Source organism: Theropithecus gelada, chromosome 5, assembly GCF_003255815.1.
Source record: "Theropithecus gelada isolate Dixy chromosome 5, Tgel_1.0, whole genome shotgun sequence".
Taxonomy (NCBI): Eukaryota; Metazoa; Chordata; class Mammalia; order Primates; family Cercopithecidae; genus Theropithecus; species Theropithecus gelada.
The window spans coordinates 40903302-40931123 of NC_037672.1; the positions used below are offsets into that span (position 1 = coordinate 40903302).

The following is a 27822-nucleotide window of genomic DNA, read 5'->3' on the forward strand; positions in this document are numbered from 1 at the left end:
GAACTAAATTGAAAGGAAAATCCTTACTTTCCATGCCTAAGTAACAGAAGGACCAGACACTACTCCCTTTGCAAGCCCGGACCTGTTCTACGCAGCAGATGGGAAATTCAAAGTACCTCTGATTAGTTGCTTTTTGTAACCAATCAGACGTTTGCAACTTTGTAACTTCACTTCAGCCTCTGATTGGGGGCCACCACTTCTTTACATGAAGTGAACTCCAAGTGGCCAATGGGAAACCTCTAGGGGGTATTTGGACCCGAAAAGATTCTGTACCCAGGGCCCTTGAACTGCTGTCCAGCGCTCCCACACTCTGGAGTGTACTTTCATTTTCAACAAATCTCTGTTTTTGTTGCTTCATTCTTTCCTTGCTTCGTGCGTTTTGTCCGTTTCTATGTTCAAAATGCCAAGAACTTGGACACCCTCCACCGGTAACACTTTCAGCCAACTTTTTGTCCTTCAAGACCAAGGGCCGGAATTATCTTTTCCAGGAAACCTCCCCAGACCCCTTCTGATTTAGGTACCGTCCTCTGTGCTCCCTGTGATTAAATCAGCCTCTGTACATATTACACAATCACTATGCTCTGATTTCCGTTTATTTGTCTCTCTTTTGCAATCTGTGTCATATTCCTCTTTTTATCCGCCTTGCCAAGTATGGAGCCTGTCACATAGCAGGCCTCATAAATACTTGTTTAAAGAATTAATAGATATAGAACCACAGGGCTTAGTGAGTCCCTGGAGAAAGGGATCAAAGATGTTTCCGAGGCCTCTATATCAGGAAGTGCAGAAATTTCATGGTTTGAGCATGGGCAGGGAGGATTATTTGTGAGCTGTATTTGACGCAAAAGTTGCTCCCCCTTCCTGATTTCTTAGCTCACTTGGCCAATCGGCGGGTAGGACAGCTGGAGCGCAAATTAGGAGAAAAAAACTACACTTCCCGTCATGCCTCTGGGAACCACTCCCGTTTCCGCCCTTCGTCACCGCCTTTTCCCTACGGAAATGAAAGGAGCACTTCCGGGTTGGGCCATAACCTGGAGCCGGCGGCATAGGTTGGCTCTCTAGGGCTTCACCCTTAAGCTCCGCCTTCGCTCCCGTTTTTCTGGAAACACGGCTTTGATCTCGGGACAGGTACCTCGCGGTTGCTGCGGGTGCCCTGGATCCAGTAGGCTGCACCCGGCCAGCGAGACCCTTTCCTGGTGGAGGCTCAGAGTTCCGGCCGGGTGCATCCGGCCTGTGTGTGGCGCGAGGCAGGGAAGCCGGTACCCGAGTCCTGGCCCCAGCGCTGACGTTTTCTCCCCCCTTTCTTCTCTCCGCCGTTGCAGCGTTGCAGACGCTAGTGTGAGCCCATGGCAGATACGACCCCGAACGGCCCCCAAGGGGCGGGCGCTGTGGTAAGTGCGAGGGCAGGGTAGCCTGGCTTGATTTGCAAGAGTTAGGAAGAAGCAGGAAGTGTTGCGAGTCCCGAGGCGTTCCAGAAGCTCAGTGCTTTCAGGACTGGGATTAATGAGTTGGGGTGGGGATGTTGGAACGGGGAGAGGGAAGGTCCTGAGCTAAGATATGGAGGGAACTACAAGTTTGTTTGCGAAGCGACAATAGACTGACTGCAGCTCGTGGCCCTCACCTGTATGCCATGGAAATTGGGCCTTCTTTCCTCTTCTCACATCTCCGTCTCTTGTTTATCGTAGGCCCCAGGGTTAAAGATGCCACATGAGGTTGTGCCATGACACGCATGATCCATGACACACACCACGTGGAGCACACGGGTGCTGGCAAAGAACGTTTCTGCCTAGTATATACCATTGTATATAGAAATTATGCAAAAGGAGGAGAGCGGTGGTCTTTTTCTTCTTCACTTTGTTCTTTATGAAGAGAAATATCATTATGCTTTTGTAAATTTTTTAAGATGCTGATCTGGAACTAACAAGTTATTTGTGCCCGGAGCATTATTGTCCTCTACTTTTTAATCCATAAATAGTTAAGTATTCTTCTGTGTGACCACAATGCGGTTACCACATTTGAGAAATATTACCTAATATAAAGTCCATGTGCAAATTTCCATAATTGTCCTTTAAAGCTGCTTTCTCTTCATCCGGGATTCAGCCAAAAAACATGCATCGATGGCCGGGCACAGTGGCTCACTCCTGTAAGCCCAGAACTTTGGGAGTCCAAGGCAGGAGGATCGCTTGAGTTCAGGAGTTCGAGACCAGCCTTGGAAACACAGCGAGACCTCATCTCTACTAGAAATCAAAAAAATTAGGCGGGGCGTGGTCGCTCACGCCTGTTAATTCCAGCACTTTGGGAGGCCGAGGCGGGCGGATCGCTTGGGCCCGAGAAGTTGAAGCTGCAGTGAGCTAAGATCGCACCCACTGCACTCCAGGTTGGGCTATAGAGCAAAACCTCCTCTCAAAACAAACATAAATTAGCCGGTCTTGGAGGTGCGCTCCTATAGTCCCGGTATAGTCCTAGCTACTCGGGAGGCTGAGGCGGGGTGTGCTGCTGCGCTCCAGCCTGGGGTGACAGAGGGAGACCCTGTCTCAAAAAGCATGCATTAAATTTACTGTCTGTATCTTGTTTACTCCCTTTTAATCTAGGAACAGTTCTGCCCTCTCCTCCCCTTATCTTTTAAGATACTGATAGTTGTGAGTCCAGACATATTTTGCAGCATATATGTGTATCTATATTATATATCAGGAAGCATTTTACATTGGTTTATCCGATCATTGCAGAATTTGACTATTTGATTAAGGTGGTGTCCACCAGTTTCTCCATTGTAAAGATTCCTTTTTTCCTTTCTAACTAAAGTGTTCTTTGGCATGATACTGTGAGACTGTGTGAATATTGCTCCTCAACAATTTTTCACGCAAAGATCTAGTGATTTGGGGTTTTTTTTTTTTGCCTGAGCTATTTATTAGTATGATGGTTGGACAGTTTACTCTTAAAAAATGTATACCAATACACTTTCTTAAACTTTTAAAATTGTCTAATAAAATATACATAAGCGTGTACAAAACGAAACGCATAGCTCAATGATTTATTGCAGAATAAACACCCTGAACAAATAGATTTTAAGGAGAATGTTCTAAAACTAACTTTCAAACTGTGGTGCACAGTTGTAATATTTGTTGAGAAACTGAGCACAGTAAGCTGGATTCATCCTTCACTTGATTACTGCTAATCATTTCAATTTACTGGAGTCACAGTATGGTAAGTCTGGATTTAATAATACATCCAAGTTGTATTTCATATTTCTGAAATTACCTACATGTGGGTTAAAAAGGCATACAATAGAACAGCCTGGAATTTTACAATGTACTTGCATTTTCCCCTCAAATTTTTCATAGTTTTTTTCAAAAGATAATGAAATTAAATTACGTAGAGCAGTGTTTTTAGACTTCAGGTAGACCCGTTAGTGAGTTGAGAAGTCAGTTTAGTGAAAATACCAGCTATTTTTAAAAAATTAAATAGAAAATGTCGAAATCCATTATGTACAGTAGGGTAAATATTGTTTGTGAAACTTTTGTTTATATATCTATGTATATGGATCTCGATGTTAAAGTTACTTACGAAGATCCTAGACAAAACATGTAAAAGCCACTTTAGAATTTGAATATAAGATACATTTTAATGAGAAAACAAATTTTAAGATTCTGCTTTAATGGTAATAGACATAGGTATTGGGGGGAAAGCAGCAAAGGAAAAGACAGAATGCGAAAAAACTGGAGAAGAAAATGGTATACGGAAGTTTAATCTAGCACTATCGAAACTAGGGTAAGACTTGGTGGGGGAACATGGAGGTGATAAAGAGAGTGGTGTAATCAGAGAGGCAGGTGGCCATTTAATACCTGTCAGCCGTATTTTGAACACCTACAGTATGCCAGGCTCTTGTGCATGTAGGTAGATTACAAGGTGAATGAGTTCAGTTGTTACTACTATCATGGTTTTATATTTCTTCTTCAAAAGGTTTCTTTAATCCAAACTGGCTTTATGTGATGTTTTATTCAGCTCTGAGACCTACCTATTCAGATTTGAGAGTTTTGCTAAGAATAGGCATATGGATCTCTTGAGAGCAATTAGTTTTTGTTTAAAGTTCTTTTAAAATAGAAGAAGCCAATATTACAAGTATTAAAGGAATACAGACAATTGTAGTTGAATTTCTGTTAAGATTATTTTTTCTAATTAATTAGTCTTTGCATTTTTTCAAATGTCAGCTGATGTTTTTCTGTTTATTTCTGTTTAAATACTTCTTGTGCTTTCTACATGAAAACTATAAGGTGTTCGGACTTGTCATTAAGCGTATACATGAAACATTTAATTGCCTTAGAGTTTTCACCTAATGATCTAAAAAACAAATGGAGCAAGATTAAAATATTTTGAGTAGACATAAAAACCACACAGTCTTGATGCTTAAAAACATAATTTGCAGGCATAGCTTACAGTATTTTTCTTTTTAAATTTAGCAATTCATGATGACCAATAAACTGGACACGGCAATGTGGCTTTCTCGCTTGTTCACAGTTTACTGCTCTGCTTTGTTTGTTCTGCCTCTTCTTGGGTATGTATTATACATATTGCTGCCTTTGATATTCAGTTGTTGAGTCAGTTTATCTGGAATGCCTTTTATGTGTAAGACTTGTTAACCTGTAAAGGGTTCAGGGACAAATAAAATACAAGTTCCAGCCTTAAGATACTAACAACCTAATAACACTATCAGAGGAATATTTTATATCTTGTGAAACTAACACATTGAAAATCCAAGGAAAAATTGATGTGTGGGAATGAGATAAGTTCATGTTTTTTTCATTTTTACTTATTACTTGATGGAAGATCCTGCTTTATAAAATTCAGTTTTATAAATTGATTATAAAAAATTCAGTTGGACATATATATGAAGTGATGCTATTAAAAAGGTAGAATAAGTTCATGTAATTTTTTTCTATTGACAAGTGATTTAGGTGTTGTGCAATTATGATGCAATTCACAAAGGAGGAAGAGACACTGCAGTTGTTTATGTCTCATGATAACCTCTCCTCTGGTAATTTGCAGGTTGCATGAAGCAGCAAGCTTTTACCAACGTGCTTTGCTGGCAAACGCTCTTACCAGTGCTCTGAGGCTGCACCAAAGATTACCACACTTCCAGTTAAGCAGAGCATTCCTGGCCCAGGCTTTGTTAGAGGACAGCTGTCACTACCTGTTGTATTCACTCATCTTTGTAAACTCCTACCCAGTTACAAGTATCCTTTTCTACCTTTTTAACAATGAAATTGCCAACTAAGTATATAGGAGATCTCTTCTGATTATTTCAGCAATGAAGGCATTCCATGAAGTCTGGGTTTGTTCTTGGCACTTCATTTGAATGAAGATATGTTTAGCGTAAGAATTTCTGACTTTTAAAATGTGAAATGTAAACTTTGAAGAGCTGATTTAGGAATTTTAAACTATCTTTGTTCTTGCCTCTTGTAATCTTCTCTGTTAGAATGGATATTTTCAAATTCTGCTTCGAAGTATAAGCTTATGCAGAACTTACTTTAATATTTAAAATTTTTTTCATTTAATTCACATTTTTGGCAAAGTGTCATGTCTTGCTTTAAAAAAGAGAGGTCCTCAGCTCTTTCTATCTTAACCCCCAGTGAACTAGACACAAATGCAATTTAACCAAGAAATAACTTATTTAAGCAGGGAATGAGATAAATCAAAGAAGTTAATATTTGCTGTGTATAGAGTAGAAAATAAGGACACACATGGATAATCTGTGAAGCTAATGAGAAATAACTCGTTTGGAATTTGTATGTTTTCACATTTCAAAGGTGTGTTGTGGGATGATACTGGGTATTCCATAAAGGAGGGGGAAAAATAGGGAAGAGGTTCTATAGTGAACGCTAGGTTAAACTTTTTTTTTTTTTTTTTGAGACAGGGTCTTGCTCTGTCGCCCAGGCTGGAGTGCAATGGCGCGATCTTGGCTCACTGCACCCTCTGCCTCCTGGGTTCAAGCAATTCTCTGCCTCAGCCTTCTGAGTAGCTGGGAAATACAGGCGCCTGCCACCACACCCGGCTAATTTTTTTGTATTTTTAGTAAAGACGGGGTTTCACCATATTTGCCAGGCTGTTCTTGAACTCCTGACCTCATGATCCACCTGCCTTGGCCTGCCAAAGTGTTGGAATTACAGGTGTGAGCCACCACGCCCGGCCAGGTTAAACATTTTTAAATAGGTTCTTTACTATAGGGACTTTGGTATTCTAACGTGTGTTGTGAAACTAAAAGAGTTACCAGGGTTTTTTAAACTTAACTGGTTTGGTTTTTTTTCCTGTAGATTATCTCTGCAAATCATTTTGTGCATTGAGAAGTGCTGCTCTGAGAGCTTTTGAATATTATGATACCTCTATATGTTATGTAAAGCACAATAAAATATTCCTCTGAGACTGAATATTACCTATTTAGATACTTATGCTCATGAAGTATCAAACTTTTAAATAGATTTTTATAAGTCTTAAGCAAAAGAAATAGGAGGAAACAGAAATTTCCTGAGCACCTATTTTGCCAGTATAAGGACTTGAATTTAGGCCAGGCACGGTAGCTCATGCATGGTGGCACTTTGGGAGGCCAAGGTGGGCGAATCACGAGGTCAGGAGATTGAGACCATCCTGACTAATATGGTGAAACCCCATCTCTACTAAAAATACAAAAAATTAGCTGGGCATGGTGGCACGTGCCTATAGTTGCAGCTGCTCAGGAGGCTGAGGCAGGAGACTCGCTTGAACCCTGGAGGTGGAGATTGTAGTGAGCCAAGATCATGCCACTTGCACTCCAGCCTGAGCGACAGAGCGAGACTCCATCTCAAAAAAAAAAAAAAAAGAACTTGACATTTAATCTTTGTAGCACTCTAAGAAATATACCACTCATTGGGGTATATTTTTAATAAAGATGCTGATTTGCTGATTATCAGTATCCACTTCCCACATATTGGCTAGTAAGTAGTAATGCTGAAAAGGTCTTTCTAACTTAAAAGCCCTACCTGATCTACAGTTAGTGGGTGAGTAACACTTAAGTGTACATTAAAGATATTTCTTTCTCTATGTGGGTAAAGCTGGTAACTTCATTTACATGTTCATTATATAGAGATTCCCTTTAAATTACATGCTTCACTGAGATAATATGGGTAGTTTGAAATGTAAGGATAAAATTTTTCCTGTTTCAATGCATGGGTCTGTAATGTCCCGTCATAATTTGTATTGGTTCATTTTTAGGTAAAACTTATTAAATGATTATTATACTATGACTGTAAATGATAATCACATTTGTTTGGCATATTATTGGCTTGACTGGCCTCTGTTGATTGAAGTGCTTTGCAGTCACCAATGTTAAAATTCTAGACTTTCTGAGCTATAACAGGAAGTTATGTAGAGATTTTTGGTCATGCCTTTTAGTAGCTTAAAATTTCTTCGGAGGGAGAAATAGAAATGACAGAAAATGTGTTTTAATGTCAGGTAAACTGAATACATCAATAACTTTGGGAACAGTGCCTTACACAGATCAGAAAGTTTTGTTGAGTGAATCCTGAGGTCTTGCCAGATGAGACTCATGACTAGTGAAGAAAGCCTTTCTGCCTTTTTATACAGTTGGTTATTTGGTAGCCCCTCTTTTCTGGGAATGTTGAAGATTAAGGATTTCCTATTCCTTAAATTCTTAAAAAGGGAATGTAGTAAACAGTGGGAATAACATAAACTAGTAATTGGCAGGAAATGCTAATCTGATTATTAAGGTGATATGGTAATAAATAAAAGTGGGCCCAAAGTAATATTACAGACTTGCGTTCTGATTTTTGTTCTTATAAAGGAGATATTTTGTCCTTCCTCGATTAATAACAGGTACTTAGGGCATTTCACCTCTTATCTTTTCTAAATACATTGTATTAATAGTTTAAAAGTGATGTTGAAGACTAAGATTATGAATCTCTTACCAAGGATTTGTGAACTATAGAATGTTAGAGATGAAAGACTCATTGGAAATTTCTAGCTTTGATCTCTGCATACTCATTTGCCAGAGCATGAAACTTGGCCTAGGAAAATTAGGTTAGTGACAGAGTCAGGAGTGGAACCCAGGTATCTCGACTCCCAATTCAGGGCTATATTTTCACTACCTGACACTGCCCCTTTTATTGAATTCAGTCTGGATATGCGTCAAAGTTCGAATTGAATTCTTTAAGGATCAACAGAGTTTTATAGTGACTTTAGGAGATAGTTGTAGCTTCCATCAGTTTCAAAGTAGTCTATGATTCATTAAAAATTTTAAAACTTTTTATATACATATATGATCCCTACTTAGGAAATGGACATTTTTCTTAATTCTTGTTAGAGGTGGGAACAAGTTGGTCAGGATATTAATTTGGAAAACTATGTTAGAGAGTTATGGTTCTTCTAATACTTGGATATAGGTTGGTGTCTTGCTTGTCAGTTGGAAACTGGGTCCCTTGGATTCCTAAATGAGTTATGGTTATAATGAATTTGATACTCAGATTATGTTATAGCAATCACCATTTCCTGTCATATCAGGCCTTCAGTTAGTATAGAAAAATACAATGGTTCATTTCTTAGGAACTGCTAATATTTTTAGGACAAGTATTTTTGCCATTTGTGATTGACTAACAGTCTATATCATTTTGTGGAACTACTTGACAATTTTTTTTTTTAAATCAACCTGGTAGAAATTGGGGTGGAGAATGGGGTCTTTTGAACAATTTCCATTTTACAAAAAGCTGAATGAAAAGTATGTTTATCCATGGCATAAAGCCAAACAGTTGGATTCAAAAGGATTCTTTCCTTATGTCTGTAATTAAGCTGTTAAGAGTTTCAATTGACTGTATACAAAGCAAAATATATACTGCCATTTTAATTTTTACAAATTGAGAGCATAACTGTAACAACTTGTTAGGTATAGTATCTCAAAATTTTAGAGTCTTTGTAGGAAAGAAGTAATAAAAGATCTTTAGTCTTCGGGACTAAAAATTTGTGAATTACTCTTTAAACCATTACCTTAGACTCTTTCCTCAGTATTTGAGATTGTGAAAGCACTATAAAACTACTGTGTTTGAAGGGTAAGTTAGAGTGACCAAGAAAGCCGTTGTAGGGTTAAAAGCTATACTTACAACCCTTTGGGGTTACTTAGATTTCAATTTAATTTAGCAAGTGTTTAAATTGTTACCCAGTAGAAATGAATAAAAAAGCTTTTTCACTATTAATTTTTGTCATAAAAAGAACTGTGAATTGGCCGGGCGCCCGTGGCTCACACCTGTAATTCCAGCACTTTGGGAGGCCGAGGTGGGCAGATCACCTGAGGTAAGGAGTTCGAGACCAGCCTGGCCTACATGGTGAAACCCTGTCTCTACTAAAAATACAAAAATTAGCTGGGCGTGGTGGCAGGCGCCTGTAATCCCAGCTACTCGGGATGCTGAGACAGGAGAATCGCTTGAACCCAGGAGGCGGAGGTTGCGGTGAGCCAAGATTGCGCCACTGCACTCCAGCCTGGGGGAGAAGAGTGAGACTTCATCTCAAAAAACAAACAAAGAACAAACAAACAAACAAAAAAACCTGAATTTTAGAAAATGAAATAGTTTACTTTCTTCTTTATAGTTAACAAAATTTGATTTGGCTTAAAGTGTATCAGTAAAACAAACCATTCCACTGAACTCATTTTAGCAGATGTTTCAGATCTGTATATTTGGACATAATACATAGTCTGTTTTGCAGAATACTTGATGACTTTTAAATGTTTTCCTTAATTGTTTTCTTTAGTGAGTATCTTCCCAGTCTTGTTATTCTCTTTGCTTCATGCTGCTACATATACGAAAAAGGTCCTTGATGTAAGTAAAACTGCTGCTTGTCTGACTTCTGAATTACAGATCATTGACATGAATTCTCATTCTAAGACATTTTGGTATTTGTCACAAAAAGTCCCTCCATTCCTTACAAACTTGTTATGAATTATTTAGTGATTTGAAAGTTTTAAGTTTAGAAGTGTTTATTGAAGTTTCACAAACTAGAACATTTTATAGATAAAGGATTGCACTTAATATCACCCCCCGGTCTCCAGGGGACTTTTTCAAGTTTGAAATAGATCTATTTTTTTGAAACCTGTGTCCCTAAAGTTTGTTGAGTTGTCAGATCTCTTGTTCTGTCAGTGTTTAATTCTGGCATACCAGATAAGTTGAGTGTACTGAATAAATCTCTTTTACATTAATTTTCAGAACTGCTGCTTTCCTGAAATTCTTTCTTATTGCTAGGTTGGAGCATTAAACCTAACTTGGCATCAGGCCATTGACAGAATATACTGAAATTTGAATTAAAATATCCAGGCAAATTTACCAAGCACATTTACAGTATATATACTGAAATTTGAATTAAAATATCCAGATTTATGCTTTGTATTGGCCTTTTTCTTTATCCCTGTAATTCTTTGGTCACAGCAGTAATTACATTGCTGTATAATTCCAACATTAGCTAAGGAAGGAGTCACAGATATTTTAACTGTATTACTGGATAGTCAGATTTTGTCATGGTTAGAGAGAAATAACCACTATTTTTTGTTAAATAATCATTCTTGAGAAAAAGCAGCCAAGAATGAAAAATACTTTTACTAAAGTTGTTTTTTATATTAAGTCTAAATATATACAAAAGCAGGAAAAATACTATATTTGTCCTTAAATGGTTTGTGAACTTTGTACCATCATTTCCAAAGTAGTATATTTGATTGTATTGCCTGTTGGATAGGCTATTTACTTACAGAAAGAAAGTATTGTTATCAGAAATGCTTCACTTATTTCTAATGTTGGTTTTCTTTTGTTTTAGGCAAGGGGCTCAAATAGTTTACCTCTGTTGAGATCTGTCTTGGACAAATTAAGTGCTAATCAACAAAACATTCTGAAGTTCATTGCTTGCAATGAAATATTCCTGATGCCTGCCACAGTTTTTATGCTTTTTAGGTAAGGAAAAATTGTATTTGTTTTGGGAGGTTGATGAATACACATAATAAGGGTAGAAACTCAAGTTTTATTCTGTTTAAATCTGTTGAAGGTAGGTATTGACATGTAGAGCTAGATGAATCTTAGCAGTCGCCTAATCTAACCTTTGTCGTTTATAGTAGAGAACTTGAAATATAGTAGACCTAGGAATTTGTCTTATTTCTTGTGATTTATCATTTAACATTTTAAAAATTACTTTCATAGTTACCACCTTTGAAAGAATCTTATGAAGTCTAATCTAGTCCATTCTGTCACTATTGAGATGATGTTTCTTACACTAGAGAAAAACTTTTAAAATTATGTTCTTATATTAATAGTGACTACTATCACCTTATTTTGTTTGTATCTTAATTATAGAAGTAATACGTGAATAAAGAAAGCCATCCTTTTAAAAGTGTGAACATTAAGATAGTATTGACCTCTGCATTGAAATTCTTGCATTACATTTTAAAACAATACACCTTGCTACCCAGATGATTGTTTTATCAATTTTTAGTTTTACAAGTAATGAGACATTACAGATAAAAGCTAAAATAACATTTGACTATATGAATCCTAGTTGCAATTTTGTCCTCTTCCCAGAGGTGTAAGGAGTTTAATATGTGTCTTACGTATGTAGTCCTTTAAAAATACTTATAGAAATTTGTAGAACATATATACTGTGGATGTGGAGTTTTGTTTGTTAATTTGTTTAGTTCTTATTTTACATCAAAGATGTTATTCTGGCTAGGCATGGTGGCTCACACCTGTAATCCCAGCACTTTGGGAGGCCAAAGTGGGCGGATCACTTGAGATCAGGAGTTCAAGACCAGCCTGACCAACATAGTGAAACCCTGTCTGTATTAAAAATACAAAAATTAGCTGGGCATGGTGGTACATGCCTGTAATCCCAGCTACTCGGGAGGCTGAGGCAGGAGGATTGTTTGAATCCAGGAGGTGGAGGTTGCAGTGAGCCGATAACACGCCACTGCACTGCAGCCTGGGCAACAGAGTGAGACTCTGTCTCACCAAAAAAAAAAAAAAGGTGTTATTCTGTACCTTTTTCCCCCTTGTATGTTTTCATAACCTATTTGATTTGGCATATCCAGTTCTGTTTTTTTTTTTTTTTTTTTTTTAAGCCATATAGGATTCCAGCTTATCTCCTGATCATGGAAATTTGTTTCCAAATTTTTAGTTTTTCAAATATTGACCAGTAAATATTTTTTACCTGCTTATACTTAATGCCAGTGTTTTCTTTAACATAGATACCAGAAAAGATTTTGCTAAGTACAAGCTAGGTGCCTTTTGTGTTTAATGGACCATGCTAAATTATTCTTTAAAATGTCTGTGTTACCTGTTTTTCATAATCTTGTTAGTTTGTAACAAACTATCATTATTGATTTTATAGTTATATTTTATAATTTTAAATGTACCTTGCTTGATTAACTAGTAAAGTTTTCATGTACTTGACAATTACTTCTTTCCATAGCAGTCTCTTCAAACTAAGAACAGAGTTTTATAGATTCCCTTATAAACGTATATCTGTTTCATTCTTTTAAGTGGTGCTTTCTTCTGAGAACTCCAGGACTGGCAGGTGTTGCTTAAGTTGTGTGGTCCCAACTAGATTTGATGCAGTTGTATTTGTAAATTAACTCTAAAACCTTGACCCTAAAATTTAATAAAAGCCTTCTCTTCTCCTAGAAGCTGAAAGCATATAAAAGAAAAGGGTAATGTAATCTGGAACAACAGAAAAAGGGACAAGATCAACATTCTAATATTTTTCCTATCATTTATAGGTTTTTCTTTTCACCTCTTTCTTTTGTGATCCTGATCTACACTTAGAAACTTTAATTATTAATTAGGAAAAGGCACTTTTTGCCCTTTTTTTATTCATTTTTCTGGAGTTTTTATGTCACTTAATCCTGCTTTTGGGTCAGACCAGGTTCTGTGATTTGTTTCATGTAACTAGATGGAAGTTAAAATGGTAGATACCAGGCCGAGCACGGAGGCTCATGCCTGTAAACCCAGCACTTTGGGAGGCCAAGGCGGGCAGATCACGAGGTCAGGGGATCGAGACCATCCTGGCCAATATGGTGAAACCCCCGTCTCTACTAAAAATACAAAAATTAGCTGGGCATGGTGGTGCACGCCTGTAGTCCCAGCTACTCGGGAGGCTGAGGCACAAGAATTGCTTGAACCCTGGAGGTGGAGGTTGCAGTGAGCCGAGACCATGCTACTGCACTCCAGCCTGGCGACAGACCGAGACTCTCTCAAAAAAAAAAAAAAAAAGGGTAGATACTGAGACTAGTTTTTTTATATGGGTATAATTGATATCTATATTCTGAAACCTCCAGATTCTGTTTAGTAAGCAAAATAATTTCTTATGCTCCTGTTAAATCAGATTAAGATAATTTTAATGAAATTCTGAGATACCATGCAAACTTAGACAAAGACTTCACTTTGGAACGATAGTGAATTTTTTGTTAGGAGCACCAGGTTTTGACTGCGTTGGTACGTTGAGTTGTGCTCCTTAAATGTTTAATTTAAACGTTTATTTGTACAAACTTACCGTCTTAATTTTTAAGATTACTGTAAAGAAGATGAGACTTTACCAGAAATGTTTAAATAGAGAAATCATTTTGTTTGTTTGAAAAATTAAAATCAGCTTATACTTCCTATTAGGAAAAGCTGTTAATGCCTTAAATAGGTAGCTTGAATATAACCTAAACAATAAAATTAAGAACAATCTTACATTACTGCTATTCCTAATATGCTACCCTTTGTGGTAGACACACAGTCTAATATTAGGAGGCTTTATCAAGTTGTATTTGCACCAGTAATGCTTCAAGCTCTGTATTTAAAAATTGATGCATAGTCTATGAGTTATCTTACATATGCATTGTGCACGTGTGCAAAGACAGATAAAAAGATCATTGTAGGCCGGGCGCGGTGGCTCATGCCTGTAATCCCAGCACTTTGGGAGGCTGAGGTGGGTGGATCACGAGGTCAGGAGATCGAGACCATCCTGGCTAACACGGTGAAACCCCGTCTCTACTAAAATACAAAAAATTAGCTGGGCGTGCTGGCGGGTGCCTGTAGTCCCAGCTACTCAGGAGGCTGAGGCAGGAGAATGACATGAACCCGGGAGGCGGAGCTTGCAGTGAGTGGAGATGCTGCCACTCCACTCCAGCCTGGGAGACAGGGAGACACCGTCTCAAAAAAAAAAAAAAGAGAGATATATATATGTATCTTTGTAGCTTTATTTCTAATTGACTGGAGCCACCCAAATATTCATTAGTAGGGAGTTTGTTACATAATAGTCCAAGCATTAGATGGTATATTTGAAGCTGTAAAAAAGATTTAGGTAATTTATGTATTGTGATATGGGATAATCACCAAGATATAATAAGTTAAACGTAGTTGTGTAGGGTATTCTCCATTTATATTTGTGGGGCATGTGTGTGTAAGGACATAGATATGTTTCTGTCTCAGTTTTTTGGGAATGATAAACCATCTCTGTCCTAGAGTTGTTAAAGAGATTTAGTGAATTATAAAATGAGCACTATCTTAGTGTTAGTCATTATATACACTTGTATATATACATTTCTGAAAGGACATATTTGAGACTGACAAATTTGAGACTGTGGTCTCAAAAGTTTGAGGAAAGGGCTAATTTGTATGATGGGAAACTTGTTTTTAAGTGAATGTTTTCTATTTCTATTTTCTGTGTTGTGTCTCTTACATTTACACTTTAAAAAGATAAAAATTTGTCAAATTATTGGGGAAAATGGATGTTGCATTTGTTTAGCGGTAAGTTTGTAATCGTGTAAATTATTTTTGTTACGAAAGTAATACAATTTAGAAGAAAAGGCTAAAAAATTAACCTAATAAAACACATTTCGCATCTTGATATATTTCTTCCAATTTAAAAAATATAGTTGTAATAATATGTATAGTTTTATATTCTGCTTTTTTCAAAGTTGCTATGTAATTTTCATAACCAAGATTCTAGGTAGTTGCATGTTAAATCTATTAAATAACCGTAATGTAAGTTGTTTAATTCTGCTTCACATTAGGTTGTTGCCACATTTTGTTTGTAGTTATTTCAGTGAATGTCTTAATTCAGATAGTTTTTCTTAGGGAAGAATTCCAGACTTGGTATTTCATAAACATATATATAATTCTTGGGGTATTGTAATTGTGTTTTTTAACCAAGAACAATAATTAGTATAGGCTATGTAGATTTACTAATGAGCCAGTGTAATTTTTGTGGTTGGCGGGGGAGTGTTTGTTTTTTTTAATATATATAAAACAAGTCACTTTTTATTTTCATATTTTATGAAGATTTACAACTTGATTTCATCAATTAGTAATTATGGAAGTATTTATGTAACATTTTCTGATTTATTTGGTATTTTAAAAAATTTCAAAAGTGGTACATACAAGAATACATCTGTAAAAATTTAACATTTTACTCTTTACCAATCATATACATTCTTTTATATCCAAAGATAACTTGGATTTAGACATGATAGATTTCACTATGACCATTTGATGAATGAAGATACACATATTCTCCAGTTGAATTGCCTTTAAGTTTTGAGAGCATACACATGAATTAATAATGTATATTTATCACCCTTGTATTTTTTTATTTCAGTGGTCAAGGAAGTTTGCTCCAACCTTTTATATACTATAGATTTCTTACTCTTCGATATTCGTCTCGAAGAAATCCATATTGTCGGTAAGCTGATGATTATTTTATGCATGTTTTATTTGTTGAGAGTATTATGAATATATAGTATTTGTAATTCTTAAGAGTTACTTAGCTAATGTGTTAGAATTTAGAAGCAAGCAGTGTTTCGGTAATTTTAAGTTGTAGGCCTTAGAATGTACTGGGGTTGGTGAGGAAGTGGTTGTATTTCTTTTTGGAAACAGAGACTGCAGTTATCTACGCCACCTCTACAGCACTGCTAAAACTTAGCAAATTTTAAAATGTGTAAGACATAGGTTTCATTCTCAGCTTTCCTAGATGAAGGAAGAAAACACATGTCAATTACATAAACAATGATTAGGATACAGTATTCACTATCCAATAGGTAATGAATGCCATACGTTTGCTTTATTATATCAGTACTGCAGTCCACAGAAGGGAGATATCATTGGGCCAGAAGATAGATGAGCCCAGGAAGGTTTCACAAAATTAAGATTGTGGGAGGAATAAAACTTTTGAATAGTGAAAATAGGGAAAACCATTTTAGGTGGGGAAATAGTAGGAGCAAGAGAGACGAGAAGCTCAGGCCATATTTGAGGAACTTTATTTAGAGCTGTTTTGACTCTAATGGAGATTCCGAATGGTGAATTGCTGGAGCTAAGATTAGAAAGGTATATTGAAGCCATATTATAAAACTTCTTGAGTTTTAGGGTAAGATGTTTGGAATTTATCTTTTAGGTGAATGGGAATGATGGTTTTGACATGGTCAGATATTCTTCTGATAGCCTTGTGCCAGAAGAGTTTGAAGCAGAAAAATGGGGAAGCAGAGAAATTTTAGGGAATTACTGTAGTTTTCAGGAATGGAGGCTTAAATTAATATACACTAAATTATACATTCTGATCTCAAGCATTGGAGTAAAACTAAAATGAATAAATGTTTTTAATAGCTTTAAAAATGATACTCAGATACTAATATTAACATAGTCTATTTTCAAGTTTAAAATAATGGAGTAGAATTCAGCCAGAAATCCAATAAGTGCATTACAGCAATCTGTACATTATATTTTCATGAGTACAGTAAAAAGAACTTGAATTTGAATGCTGATCCATCATTAACTAGTTGTGTGAGTAGGCAAGTTATTTAAATTTGGATTTCTTCACTGGTAGAGGAAATAACTCCTTCTGGGGGTGAAGTGAAGTAATATTTTAAAAGTACTTCGACTGTTACATTCTTACTAGTTTATTTTTGTTACTCTATGATCTGATTTTCCGTTCAGAGTGTTTTTGTGCTAATAGACAATGTCTTTTTTATAATACTTTCTAAAATAGAACTTACTTTAGACATTCGTTCTTAATGAGTCTGTGGTAGCAAATTAACATTCATTTTTACTTGATTTCATGAGTTTTAGCCTTTTTTCTTTCTGGTCCCTATATTCATTTCAGACATTATGTTATAGTTTTTTGCCCTGACATCTGTTATTTTAATCAGCACATTTGTTTTTCTGTGCTGCTTTGTGCCTCCTTCGCCATTCCCATTTTCTCCATATACCCTTAAATCATATTAGCACATCTAGAATTTAGTTTTCAGAGGACTGAAAAGGAAAGAATAGCGGTGAATCAAGATAACACAAATATGTGCTAGTAAACATCTTCAAAGCTCTCTTACAAGCACCCATTTTAATCAAAACTATTGGAAAGGTAATGGAAAATATTTCAACTTGTAAATATTGATAAACAGGCTATAAAACTATATTTTCAATTCTACACTTTTTTAAATTAAAGGTTTTGAGACCATCTGTATTCACAGTTTGTACCATTTTCACTATGATATTTATTCTCAAGTTAGTGGTTTCAATTCTTTTTGGATATCTAGTACAGATTGTCTATAGCTGTGCTGTCCAATACAGCACAGCAACCACATTTAACCATTTAAATAAAATTCATAAAACTTAAAACTCAGTTCCCTTGAGCACAGTTCACGTGGGTACTCAAAAGCCATATGTTGCTGGTGGAAACTGTGAGTCAGCACAGATATGCAAAAATTTTATCATTGCTCAAAGTTCTCTTGTCAGTGCTATTAAGGAACTCTGTAACTTGGTCTGTCAGCACAGATATGCAACAATTTTATCATTGCTCAAAGTTCTGTTGTCCGCGCTGTTAAGGAACTTTCTGACTTGGTCTGTGCCAGTGATGCAGCCAGTAATAAAAGAACTAGCTATGTGACTTTAGTGAAAATGATTGACTTCATTAGTCCTCATATCTTCTAGCTTTATTCATTTGACTGATTGGTTAAAACAGGGATTGTATGTTGATGAACTTATGTGGAATTAAAATATCTTCTTTCAGAGGTATTCACTGCTGAGTAAATTAGACAGCTGTGTAAGTCAGTGTGATGATGAAGGTGCTCTGAAAGTATAGAGAACAGACAGAGACAAATGAGAATTCACTGAGGAAGTGGGGACATAAGCCAAATCTTTAAAGAATGAATCTGAGTTCTGACACATGGGTGCCTGAAAAGTGCTTAGCATACTTGAGCTCAGGAAGTATATAGAGGATTGATAAATATTTCTGTCCAGAAAGGTAGATGGTAGAAAGCACTACATCATGAAAGGGTTTGGATTTTATTTTGAGATAAGGAGAGCCTTTGAAGATTGTAACATGGAGAGATTGGGAACCCCCATGATGAAATCTGATTTAGAAATATTCCAGAAAATGGATTGCAAGCTCACCAAGAGAAGAAAAATACCAATTTGGAGACTGTTAGAGTAGTCTAGAGCCTGAACTAATCCAGTGGTAAAAGGAAAAGGGGACAAATATGAAAGGTATTAGGAGGTAGGATATTAGGGCTTGAGAGAAAAGAGTAAGTTAAAGACCCGCGGGTGTGTGGCCTGGAAGCCTAAGAGAGTTGTAATGGTGCTCTCACGAAGACAGGAGATACGGGAAGGTCAGGTTTTGGAAAATTATGCATTACTCCAAATATTATTATTTCTGTCTTTCTGTGCAAGCATATTGAATACTTGTTTAGAAAAGTAATTTGTTGCTTTTTTTCTAACCATAAAAGTAAAAGAGGACACAGAAAGGTAGAATAGGAGTTGCATCTTTATACAGGATGAGTCAACACATAAGGTGAAAATTGTGAATGATTAAAATTACCTTTAATGATCCTTCATATCACTTATAAATGTCAGTACAGTATACATGATTTTGTGTATACTAGCCTGTATAATGTATGTGATGTGTACAGTATGTAATAATACTTTATAGGCAGTGAGCACAGTTAAGGCATAGGCAAAGCCCACATGGTTTTGGGCACAAACATGTAACATAAGTCCATGATAGGAGCGAGGGCAGGGAGTGGCAGGAGATAGGACAGAAAATTAGATGGAGACTAGATTGTGGAGGGTATTGGGTGTTACGTTGAGGACTTGGGCTTTAGTCTGAAGGCATAAAAGAGTCATAGTTCAGTGTAATGATCCAACTGGGAAGTTACATTTACTGAACATCTGTGTCATATTTAAACTTCACCACAACTCAGAATTATTTTACAGAAGAGGAAATCTCTGAGGGGAAATATGTACATTTAGGGAAATAGTAGGTGAATAAGTATATAACAGTGCCCATGTTATATATTTTTTTCTTGTTCTCTTTTAAAAAACTAGTTGAAATTGCGTAAGTTAAATGTGAAAATGTGACTCTAAAGACAAAATATATAATTTAAAAAATATAATCTAAGGTTTTAGAGCTAGCCATTTATTAAATACCTTTGTTAAATGAGTATTTCCACCCATAAAAGATGTAGATGTTGAGTTTGAGAATTTCATTGTGTGTATTTTGTGTTTTCTCTACAATGAATTCTAGTTATTCTTTTACTTCAAATTCTAATGGCTATGATATATTCCTTCATCAGCATTTGTTTAGCATTAGAGGCATACTTCAGAAATATCGTGGGAGTGGTTCCAGAACACCACAATAAAGTGAATATCACAATAAAGCTGTCAGATGAATTTTTTGGTTTTCCAGTGCATACAAAAGTTATGTTTGCACTCTACTGTAGTCTGTTAAGTGTGCAATAGCATTACTATCAGCAATAAGGCTGTTTTGCTTTCTTATCATTCATCCGTTCACAGAAATAGCACTTTTGATTTCCTTCAGGAACTTTTCCTTTGCATTCACAGCGTGGCTATTTGGCACAAGACGTCTAGCTTTTGGCCTGTCTTGGCTTTAGCCATGCTTTTTTCACTAAGCTTAATCATTTCTAGTTTTCATCCAGAGTGACAGACATGGGAGCCCTCTTTTCACCTGAGCACTTACAGACCATTGTAGGGTTATTAATTGGCTTAATTTCAATATTGTGTCTCAGGGAATAGGTGGGTCTGAGGAGAGGGAAAGAGACCAACCAGGAATGGCCTTGATTAAGTGCTTTGTATTATATTTGTGCAGTTTGTGGTGCCCCCAAACAGTTATAATAGTAACACCAAAGAGCATGATCACAGATCACCATGATAGATACAGTAATAATGAAAACATTTGAAATAGTGGGAGAATTGGCAAAGTGTGACGCAGAGACATGAAGTGAGCACATGCTGTTGGAAGGTGGCGCTGATAGTCTTGCTGTATGCGGTGTTGCAACAAACCTTCAATTTGTAAAAAATGAAATATCTGTGGAGTGCAATAAAATGAGGTAAGCCTGTGTATTGCTTTTTCCTTGTGTTTCTCAAAGAAAACTATTTTATCTTGCAGGACCTTATTTAATGAACTGAGGATTGTTGTTGAACACATAATAATGAAACCTGCTTGCCCACTGTTTGTGAGAAGACTTTGTCTCCAGAGCATTGCCTTTATAAGCAGATTGGCACCAACAGTTCCGTAGTTTAACATCTAGTTAAGCTACAAATATAGTATAAGCATTATTAGCAGCTGGTACTTCTGCTAGGGGTTGTAAATTCCAGGTGTTACACTGACCTCAATCCAATTTACATAATTTACATAAATGCATCTCAGTGGAAAAATAATCATTTTCTTGGCATGTTAAATCAAGCTTAAAAAGTTTTGAGAAAATTTTACTGTGCTGTGTTGCTAATGGTTAAAAAGTCTGTATCTAGTGATACACGTACCAATTTTTTAAAAAAGATGCTGTTGTGCCTATATCATGAAGTACATTTATTTCTCTTGTAAAAATAGCTCTAAAATTTGTTTCAACCGAATTGGTAACCTGAGTTTATATCTGGCATGAGTTCATTATGGTGATGAACATATGTGAATTCAGTACATTTTGAGACAGTATTCTACCATTCAGTAATTTTGGTTAATGATACTTCTCAGTGTATTTAATTTCAAATTGTTTTTTAATTGGTTTAATGCTGCTTTGTTAGGACAGATGTGTTTTGAATGTACTATTATAAGAAGAATTCTGTGTATCTTAAACTACGACCTTCTAAAATTTTATTTCCATAAGTACTTCTGTGGCCTTGAGTATTTTTTAAAAGGCTCAACTGTAAGCCTCTTAGCCAACTGGATAAATATTTGGGGTCACCTTGCCATTGAAAGCAGAAAGCAGTAGTGACACAGCTTTCCCTTCAGAGAGCCATTGAGAAACAGTTCTCAAATAGGAAATCCTTCTTTTACTAATGCGGACATATAGATTATTCGTATTATAGTTTGTAGAACTACCTAGTTCAGAATCTTGACTGCCAGTTTTCTTGGTTTCTTAGACTTAAATTTTCATTGACCATTGAAACAGTTTAGATGCCTTTTGAAAGGAATGTAACGAAGATTTAGCCTCTGACTATATGTGTGTCTCTTCTGAAATAATAATGGAGAGTATACTGTAGATTACATGTTTACCCATCAAATCTGACTTAAAAGGTTAAATGGAAGGTTTTATAAGTAAGGTAATTGATTGGAATGGAGTAGGGGGAGGAGTTGTGGGGGAATAGTGTGCATTTCAGTCTCTTAATGCATAGATAAATTTAGGGGAATTGGATGTATTATGCCACTTTGATTTGGGTTGTAAAATGTGTTAAATCCTGTTCATTGAACGCCCATCAACTCTTTTATAAAATACATGCTGATCTTCGTTACCGTTGCATGATTGGAAATGTTTAAAACATTGTACAGTTTTAGTACAGAGTAGTGTAATGGTTTTTGTGACCAGTTTTTGTCTGCATGTAATTTGGATTTCTCAAATACATTCATTAGTAATTTATCAGTAACATTAGTTTTATTTTTGTTCATCTTCCTAATCTATAAAAAGGGGATATTCTTAGGATAAATACATGAAAAATTATACTTGATAGCTTAACTATAATCAGCTATTTTTGTATTTTTGTAATATTTGTCCACAAAGTTGGAGAAGCAGCCTCATAATATACAGTTGATTTTGTGTGTATGTGGCTAGTCTTATTGTCACTGTATAAGTAATCTAATGGTTTTAGAAACTAAATTTTCTAGAGCAATAAAATGACTATAATGTTAAGTAAACATAACATTGATTTCTAATTATGTTTTTAAAAATGAAGTCTTGAATTATGTCAAGAAATTTTGGCAGCTGAAGGCTTTTCCTATAATTTAAAAAAATCTTTTAGATTTATAGAAGAGTCGGAAATGTACAAGAGAGGTTTTTTGTTTTGTTTTTGTTTTTTGAGACAGAGTCTCTCTCTGTCGCCAAGGCTGGAGTGTAGTGGCATGATCCTGGCTCACTGCAGCCTCTGCCTCGCGGGTTCAAGTGCTTCTCCTGCCTCAGCCTCCCAAGTAGCTGGGACTACAGGTGCATGCTACCATGCCTGTAGTCCCAGCTGTATTGTAAAAATACAAAATTTTTGTATTTTTAGTAGAGATGGGGTTTCACCATGTTGGCCAGGGTGGTCTCGATCTCCTGACCTCGTGATCTGCCTGCCTTGGCCTCCCAAAGTGCTGGGATTACAGGTGTGAGCCACCGCGCCTGGCCTAGAAGAGTTCTTTTGCATACCCTTTACTCAGCTCCTCTCATGTTAACATTTTACATAACTGTAGAACGTTTATCTAAAGTAAGATATTAGCCCCAGAACAATACTACTAACTGAAGTATAAAACTTACAGTTTTTTTTCATTTCTTATTTTCCTATTGTATGCTCTGTTTATACCATGATCCATGATTTTTTTTAAAATCATGATTATCTTTTAAAGATCTGTGTGTCTCTTTTTTGAGTTTTTCCTTTTTATTTTGAAAAGTACTGTTGGTCAAGATAATTGGTCAGTAATCCATGTTGGTTTTAACAAAAAGAATTTTAACATTAAAACTACTGCAATATAAAACAACACTGTGCTTTAAATTGAGGTTTTGTGTCATTATAGCAGAATTACAATATTTCTGATATACTCACGTTTGACAAGTTGAAACAGATTTGTTTCTTAAAGGAAGGTTTAATATACAAAAAAGGTACTCTTAAACTCATGAAAAAGTAAGTTTTACAATTTAAGCATTACTAGATGTTTAGTTTGCATGAACTCATAGTTAGAAATTCTGCAATAGAAATATCTACAACCAGCTGATTTGGAATTTGAAATTACAGTGTTAACATGTATACCTATCAAATTAAAATTAAGGAAATAAAATAGCAATATATAGAATGAATGTAGTAAGAGAAATTAACTCTTTACTGCATCGTTCAACTTATTGTTAATTACAGGTTTAAAAGAAGTTCATTTAACATCCAGAGTGTCTAATTCTTCAGGAAGTGGTGTAGTACCATTGTTCTTCCAGCACTTAAATATTAAACCTTTTTGGATAGATGGAAGCCTTATACAAAATCTACTTTATTTTAGCAAGGATTCTCTGTCCTTTTGTATAGTTGGTACCTTATTAATTTAAACTCTAATATCAGTCTAAAGAGAAATTTATTAAGTGCGATTTGTATTTAGTTTTTTTTTTTTTTTTTGGAATAAAATTCAGAGGTAGATCCTCCTGGAAGAAAGAAAGCAAGCGAATTTTTAAAGAAAGTTAGACTTTGGCCGGGCGTGGTGGCTCACGCCTGTAATCCCAGCACTTTGGGAGGCCGAGGGGGGTGGATCACGAGGTCAGGAGATCAAGACCATCCTGGCTAACACGGTGAAACCCCATCTCTACAAAAAATACAAAAAATTAGCCGGGCGTGGTGGTGCGCGCCTGTAGTCCCAGCTACTTGGAGGCTGAGGCAGGAGAATGGCGTGAACCTGGGAGGCGGAGCTTGCAGTGAGCTTGCAGTGAGATTTCACCACTGCACTCCAGCCTGGGTGACAAAGCGAGACTGTCTCAAAAAAAAAGAAAAAAGGAAAGTTAGACTTGAATATTTAAGAATGTCCTTTACAGAGAACATCAAGGCCAGCTATAATATTAAGCTAAAAATTATGAAAAATTAATAGATTCTGTTATAGAGCTAAGAATGATGAAATTATCAATACTTCCTTCTTCCTAAAAATCCAGATCAAAACTTCAGGTTAGGTTTCTAAGTTTAGGACATGAATATTATTTTTTCTGGAAAAGAAGATGAGTATATGTGTAATAAGACAAGTAGAACTGAGAGATTTTTTTAGTTTTAGTTCAAAATAACATTAATTTTGAGAGATTGAGGTGAAGAACCTTAACTAATGCTAATGCTTAGGAGTTTATTTTGATTAACATAGTTATTCTGACCACCACCTCTTCCTTCCTCAACCTCCTTAGAATCTGACAGTCTCAAAGCTGTCACACAAATTAGACTAATTTTGACACTTTGAAATGAAAACTTCAAGGAAGAAGTAGCCACGGACAGTTACGTTTATAATCAGTAGGTGGCACTCTTTCCTCAGGTAGCCCCCCATTTTCACATGGTGTGTTTGAAGGTTAAATGCCACCAAAAGTGCTGAGTCAGCTATAAAACTAAGTCCCTGAATTCCATCACTCTTTTAAATATGTAATCATTCAAGATTGAAAAAATATTAAGCATTTTTTGTTTGCTTGCTTGTTTGTTTTTGAGATGGAGTTTCACTCTTATTGGCCAGGCTGGAGTGCAATGGCGCCATCTCAGCCCACTGCAACCTCCACCTCCCAGATTCAAGCAATTCTCCTGCTTCAGCCCCTCAAGTAGCTGGGATTACAGGTGCCCGCCACCATGCCTGGCTAATTTTTGTATTTTCAGTAGAGACGGGATTTCACCACGTTGACCAGGCTGGTCTTGAGCTCCTGACCTCGTGATCCGGCTGTCTCGGCCTTCCAAAGTGCTGGGATTACAGGCCTGAGGCACCACACGTAGCCTACATTTTTAAAATACTGAATTATTCAAAAGAAGTACCCTGTCAATATGTGCTTTCTAGGAAAACAGTAAAATAGGGCACAATTTGGAGTGACATCATTAAGATCGTGGTCTATCCAGTTTTTTCTTTTCATTCTAAGTGCCTAAATCACCGAAACACACTAATATAAAATTGTACTTTCTCCTTCATTTTCAGATGTGTAGGAAAATAGTACTTAAAATGTTTTCATTATAATTTTGTAGGTAGACTAGATATAGCCAGTTCAACCTCTTAAAATTTAGACTTTTGATAGTAATATAAAATTTGTAGATATTATATGAGGAATGGTACCTAGATTTGAAAATTAAGCTTGGCTTATAGAGACAACTAGTTTCTCTCTCTCTCTCTCTTTTTTTTTTTTTAAGACAGATTCTCTCTCTGTTGCCCAGGCTAGAGTGCAGTGGTGCAGTCTCGGCTCACTGCAACCTCTGCCTCCTGGGTTCAAGCAATTCTCATGCCTCAGCCTCCCTAGCAGCTGAGACTACAGGCATGCACCACCATGCCTGGCTAATTTTTGTATTTGTAGTAGAGACAGGATTTCACCATGTTGGTCAGGCTGATCTTGGAACTCCTGGCCTCAAGTGATCTGCCCACCTCAGCCTCCCAACATGCTGGGATTATAGGTGTGAACCACTGAGCCTGGCTGAGACAACTAGTTTCCCTTAACAACTCACTGGAATTCTTTAGGATTAGGAGAATTCCAGAGACTATATGATATTATAGCTCAACATTTAGTATACCAAAGGCATACCTGTGTAAATCTAGGAGTTATTTCCAGAGATTGTTTTAAGGAGCAGTCTTATATTCAGGGTAGAAAGTTATGATTGGATCTTCTATGAAGGAGAAGAAAGGAGCTGCTAAGAGTTTGGGAGGTTTCCTGGTAATAACTATTCTAGGAAATGTTTATGTTCTAAGGCGATGTTCACATGGGTTCTTTAGAAGGAACATATTCAAGTGTGATGGATTAACTCTATAGCCTTTCTCCTCTTGTGCATGTAGGAAATCTGACCTGCAATGTGAGTTGATGTCACAACAGATAAAGAAAGCACAGTATTTTAAAATCTAAAGCAGATTCCTTTCTTAGAAAACAATAGGAAAAAATTATAGGTGGATATCTTTTTTTTTTTTTTTTTTTTGAGACGGAGTTTCGCTCTGTCGCCCAGGCTGGAGTGCAGTGGCCGGATCTCAGCTCACTACAAGCTCCGCCTCCCGGGTTCACGCCATTCTCCTGCCTCAGCCTCCCAAGTAGCTGGGACTACAGGCGCCCGCCACCTTGCCCGGCTAGTTTTTTTGTACTTTTTAGTAGAGACGGGGTTTCACCATATTAACCAGGATGGTCTCGATCTCCTGACCTCGTGATCCGCCCGTCTCGGCCTCCCAAAGTGCTGGGATTACAGGCTTGAGCCACCGCGCCCGGCCCATAGGTGGATATCTTTGCTGAGATCTAACAGTTAGCTCATATTCCAGGAGAAAGAATGGCCTAAGAATCATTTCATTCTATCTAGCCTTCTGAAGCTACTCACTTGATATGCTTAGCACTTTGAAACTAACCTTTTTTTTCTTGGTTCATGACAGTTTAGTTCCAAACATTTACTATTTTCTCTTGTAACTGTTAGAACAGTTCCTTTTGACATTAATTTTTGCCTACATATGTATTTTTTTAAGTTGAGACCAAATCAGTGAAGTGTTGAGCAAGTATCATTTATGATGTGTGTATATTGGAACAAATGTAAAAGGGTTACAAAGATTAGAAACAGGGTCATAAAAAATGGTTTGATTTATAAATGCATTACTTTTGGTGCTTTATATAATGGCATATATTGAACTAAAAATTTGTATAGACAGTATGTCAGCATTTCTTAGTAACTTCTCTTGAATCCATTTTTAATATCTAATATTGTACAGGTTGGAGGGTTACATTCTTCAGGCCAATGCTATCCAGACTATATAAATTTATAAAATAAATTGAAAAATTCATTCCCCTGTATTCAAGACCAAAGCACATAAATGCTAATGTAGAGCTCAGAGGGGAAATATAGTTCTCCTGCATATCTGAGAAAATGTGAAGTCCTTTCAAGAAAATCTAATAAACATAATAATCATAGCCTGCTGACACTAAGGAAAAAGGACCTCATTCACTCTTTCTTTTATGCAGCGATTTACTGGTCCCTACTGATTTCCAAATTGGATCACGGTAGTAAATTATCCATGCTGGTACCTGTGAAAGTAAGCCCTGGGATCCATATTTGTTTTGTGTTCTGCTTAAATCAGCAAGAATGATAAATTTGATGGTGTGAAATTGGAAGTATCAAGGGCTTTCTTTGGTGATTGAGGGAAATAATGTCTGTACTTGTAATTTATTGTGACCCTTTTTCACTGTATGTGCTTTGTATGTCTAATATTTATTTCAATGCAAATTAAATTGTTCATCTGCATTGTTATATCTAAGATTTTATTGATGTTAAAGTCTAATTGTGGAATAAAAATCTCTCTGGATTTAAGCAGATATAAAAATGTTATCTTGCAAAGAACTAAGAACATTTGTAGTTAGAAATCAGCTTTCCTTTGAACTTAATTGCCTTTTTGTTAGAATAAGGTGAATTCGAACACACTTCTCTTATCCTCAGCCCATCACAAATAATAGAGATGCCGTGATTTTGAGGTCTGATGTGAAACTGGGAAAAATGTGATCTAAGGTGTAACTGGAAAAAAAAAAAAGGAAAAAAACATTACGTTGATGTCTCAGCTGTTTGCTTGATTCTGTACTTTTTCTTAATCTGGTGAAATTTATACTCTAGAGATGAGTTATAGCCCTATAATGGTTCACAGTAT

General features: G+C 36.3%; 1 protein-coding gene across 1 annotated transcript; it reads left to right on the forward strand.

The window, feature by feature from the left end:
* Positions 1-999: 999 nt before the first annotated feature.
* On the forward strand, positions 1000-27497 carry TMEM33 (transmembrane protein 33). The gene is made up of 10 exons (XM_025385738.1): positions 1000-1173; positions 1328-1388; positions 4455-4549; positions 5041-5228; positions 9784-9851; positions 10837-10970; positions 15649-15732; positions 20443-23679; positions 23996-26097; positions 26415-27497. The coding sequence occupies exons 2-8, from the start codon at positions 1344-1346 to the stop codon at positions 20570-20572; spliced, it is 744 nt and encodes a 247-aa protein (XP_025241523.1). The 5' UTR covers positions 1000-1173; positions 1328-1343; the 3' UTR covers positions 20573-23679; positions 23996-26097; positions 26415-27497.
* The last annotated feature ends 325 nt before the right edge of the window (positions 27498-27822 follow it).

What these genes read in the sequence shown, in the direction of transcription:
- TMEM33 (XM_025385738.1), top strand. Translation starts at nt 1,344, where the DNA reads ATGGCAGATACGACCCCGAACGGCCCCCAAGGGGCGGGCGCTGTG. An exon ending in CCCAAGGGGCGGGCGCTGTG is followed by an intron (nt 1,389 to 4,454) that starts GTAAGTGCGAGG and finishes TTTTAAATTTAG; the next exon opens with CAATTCATGATGACCAATAA. An exon ending in AAACTCCTACCCAGTTACAA is followed by an intron (nt 5,229 to 9,783) that starts GTATCCTTTTCT and finishes TGTTTTCTTTAG; the next exon opens with TGAGTATCTTCCCAGTCTTG.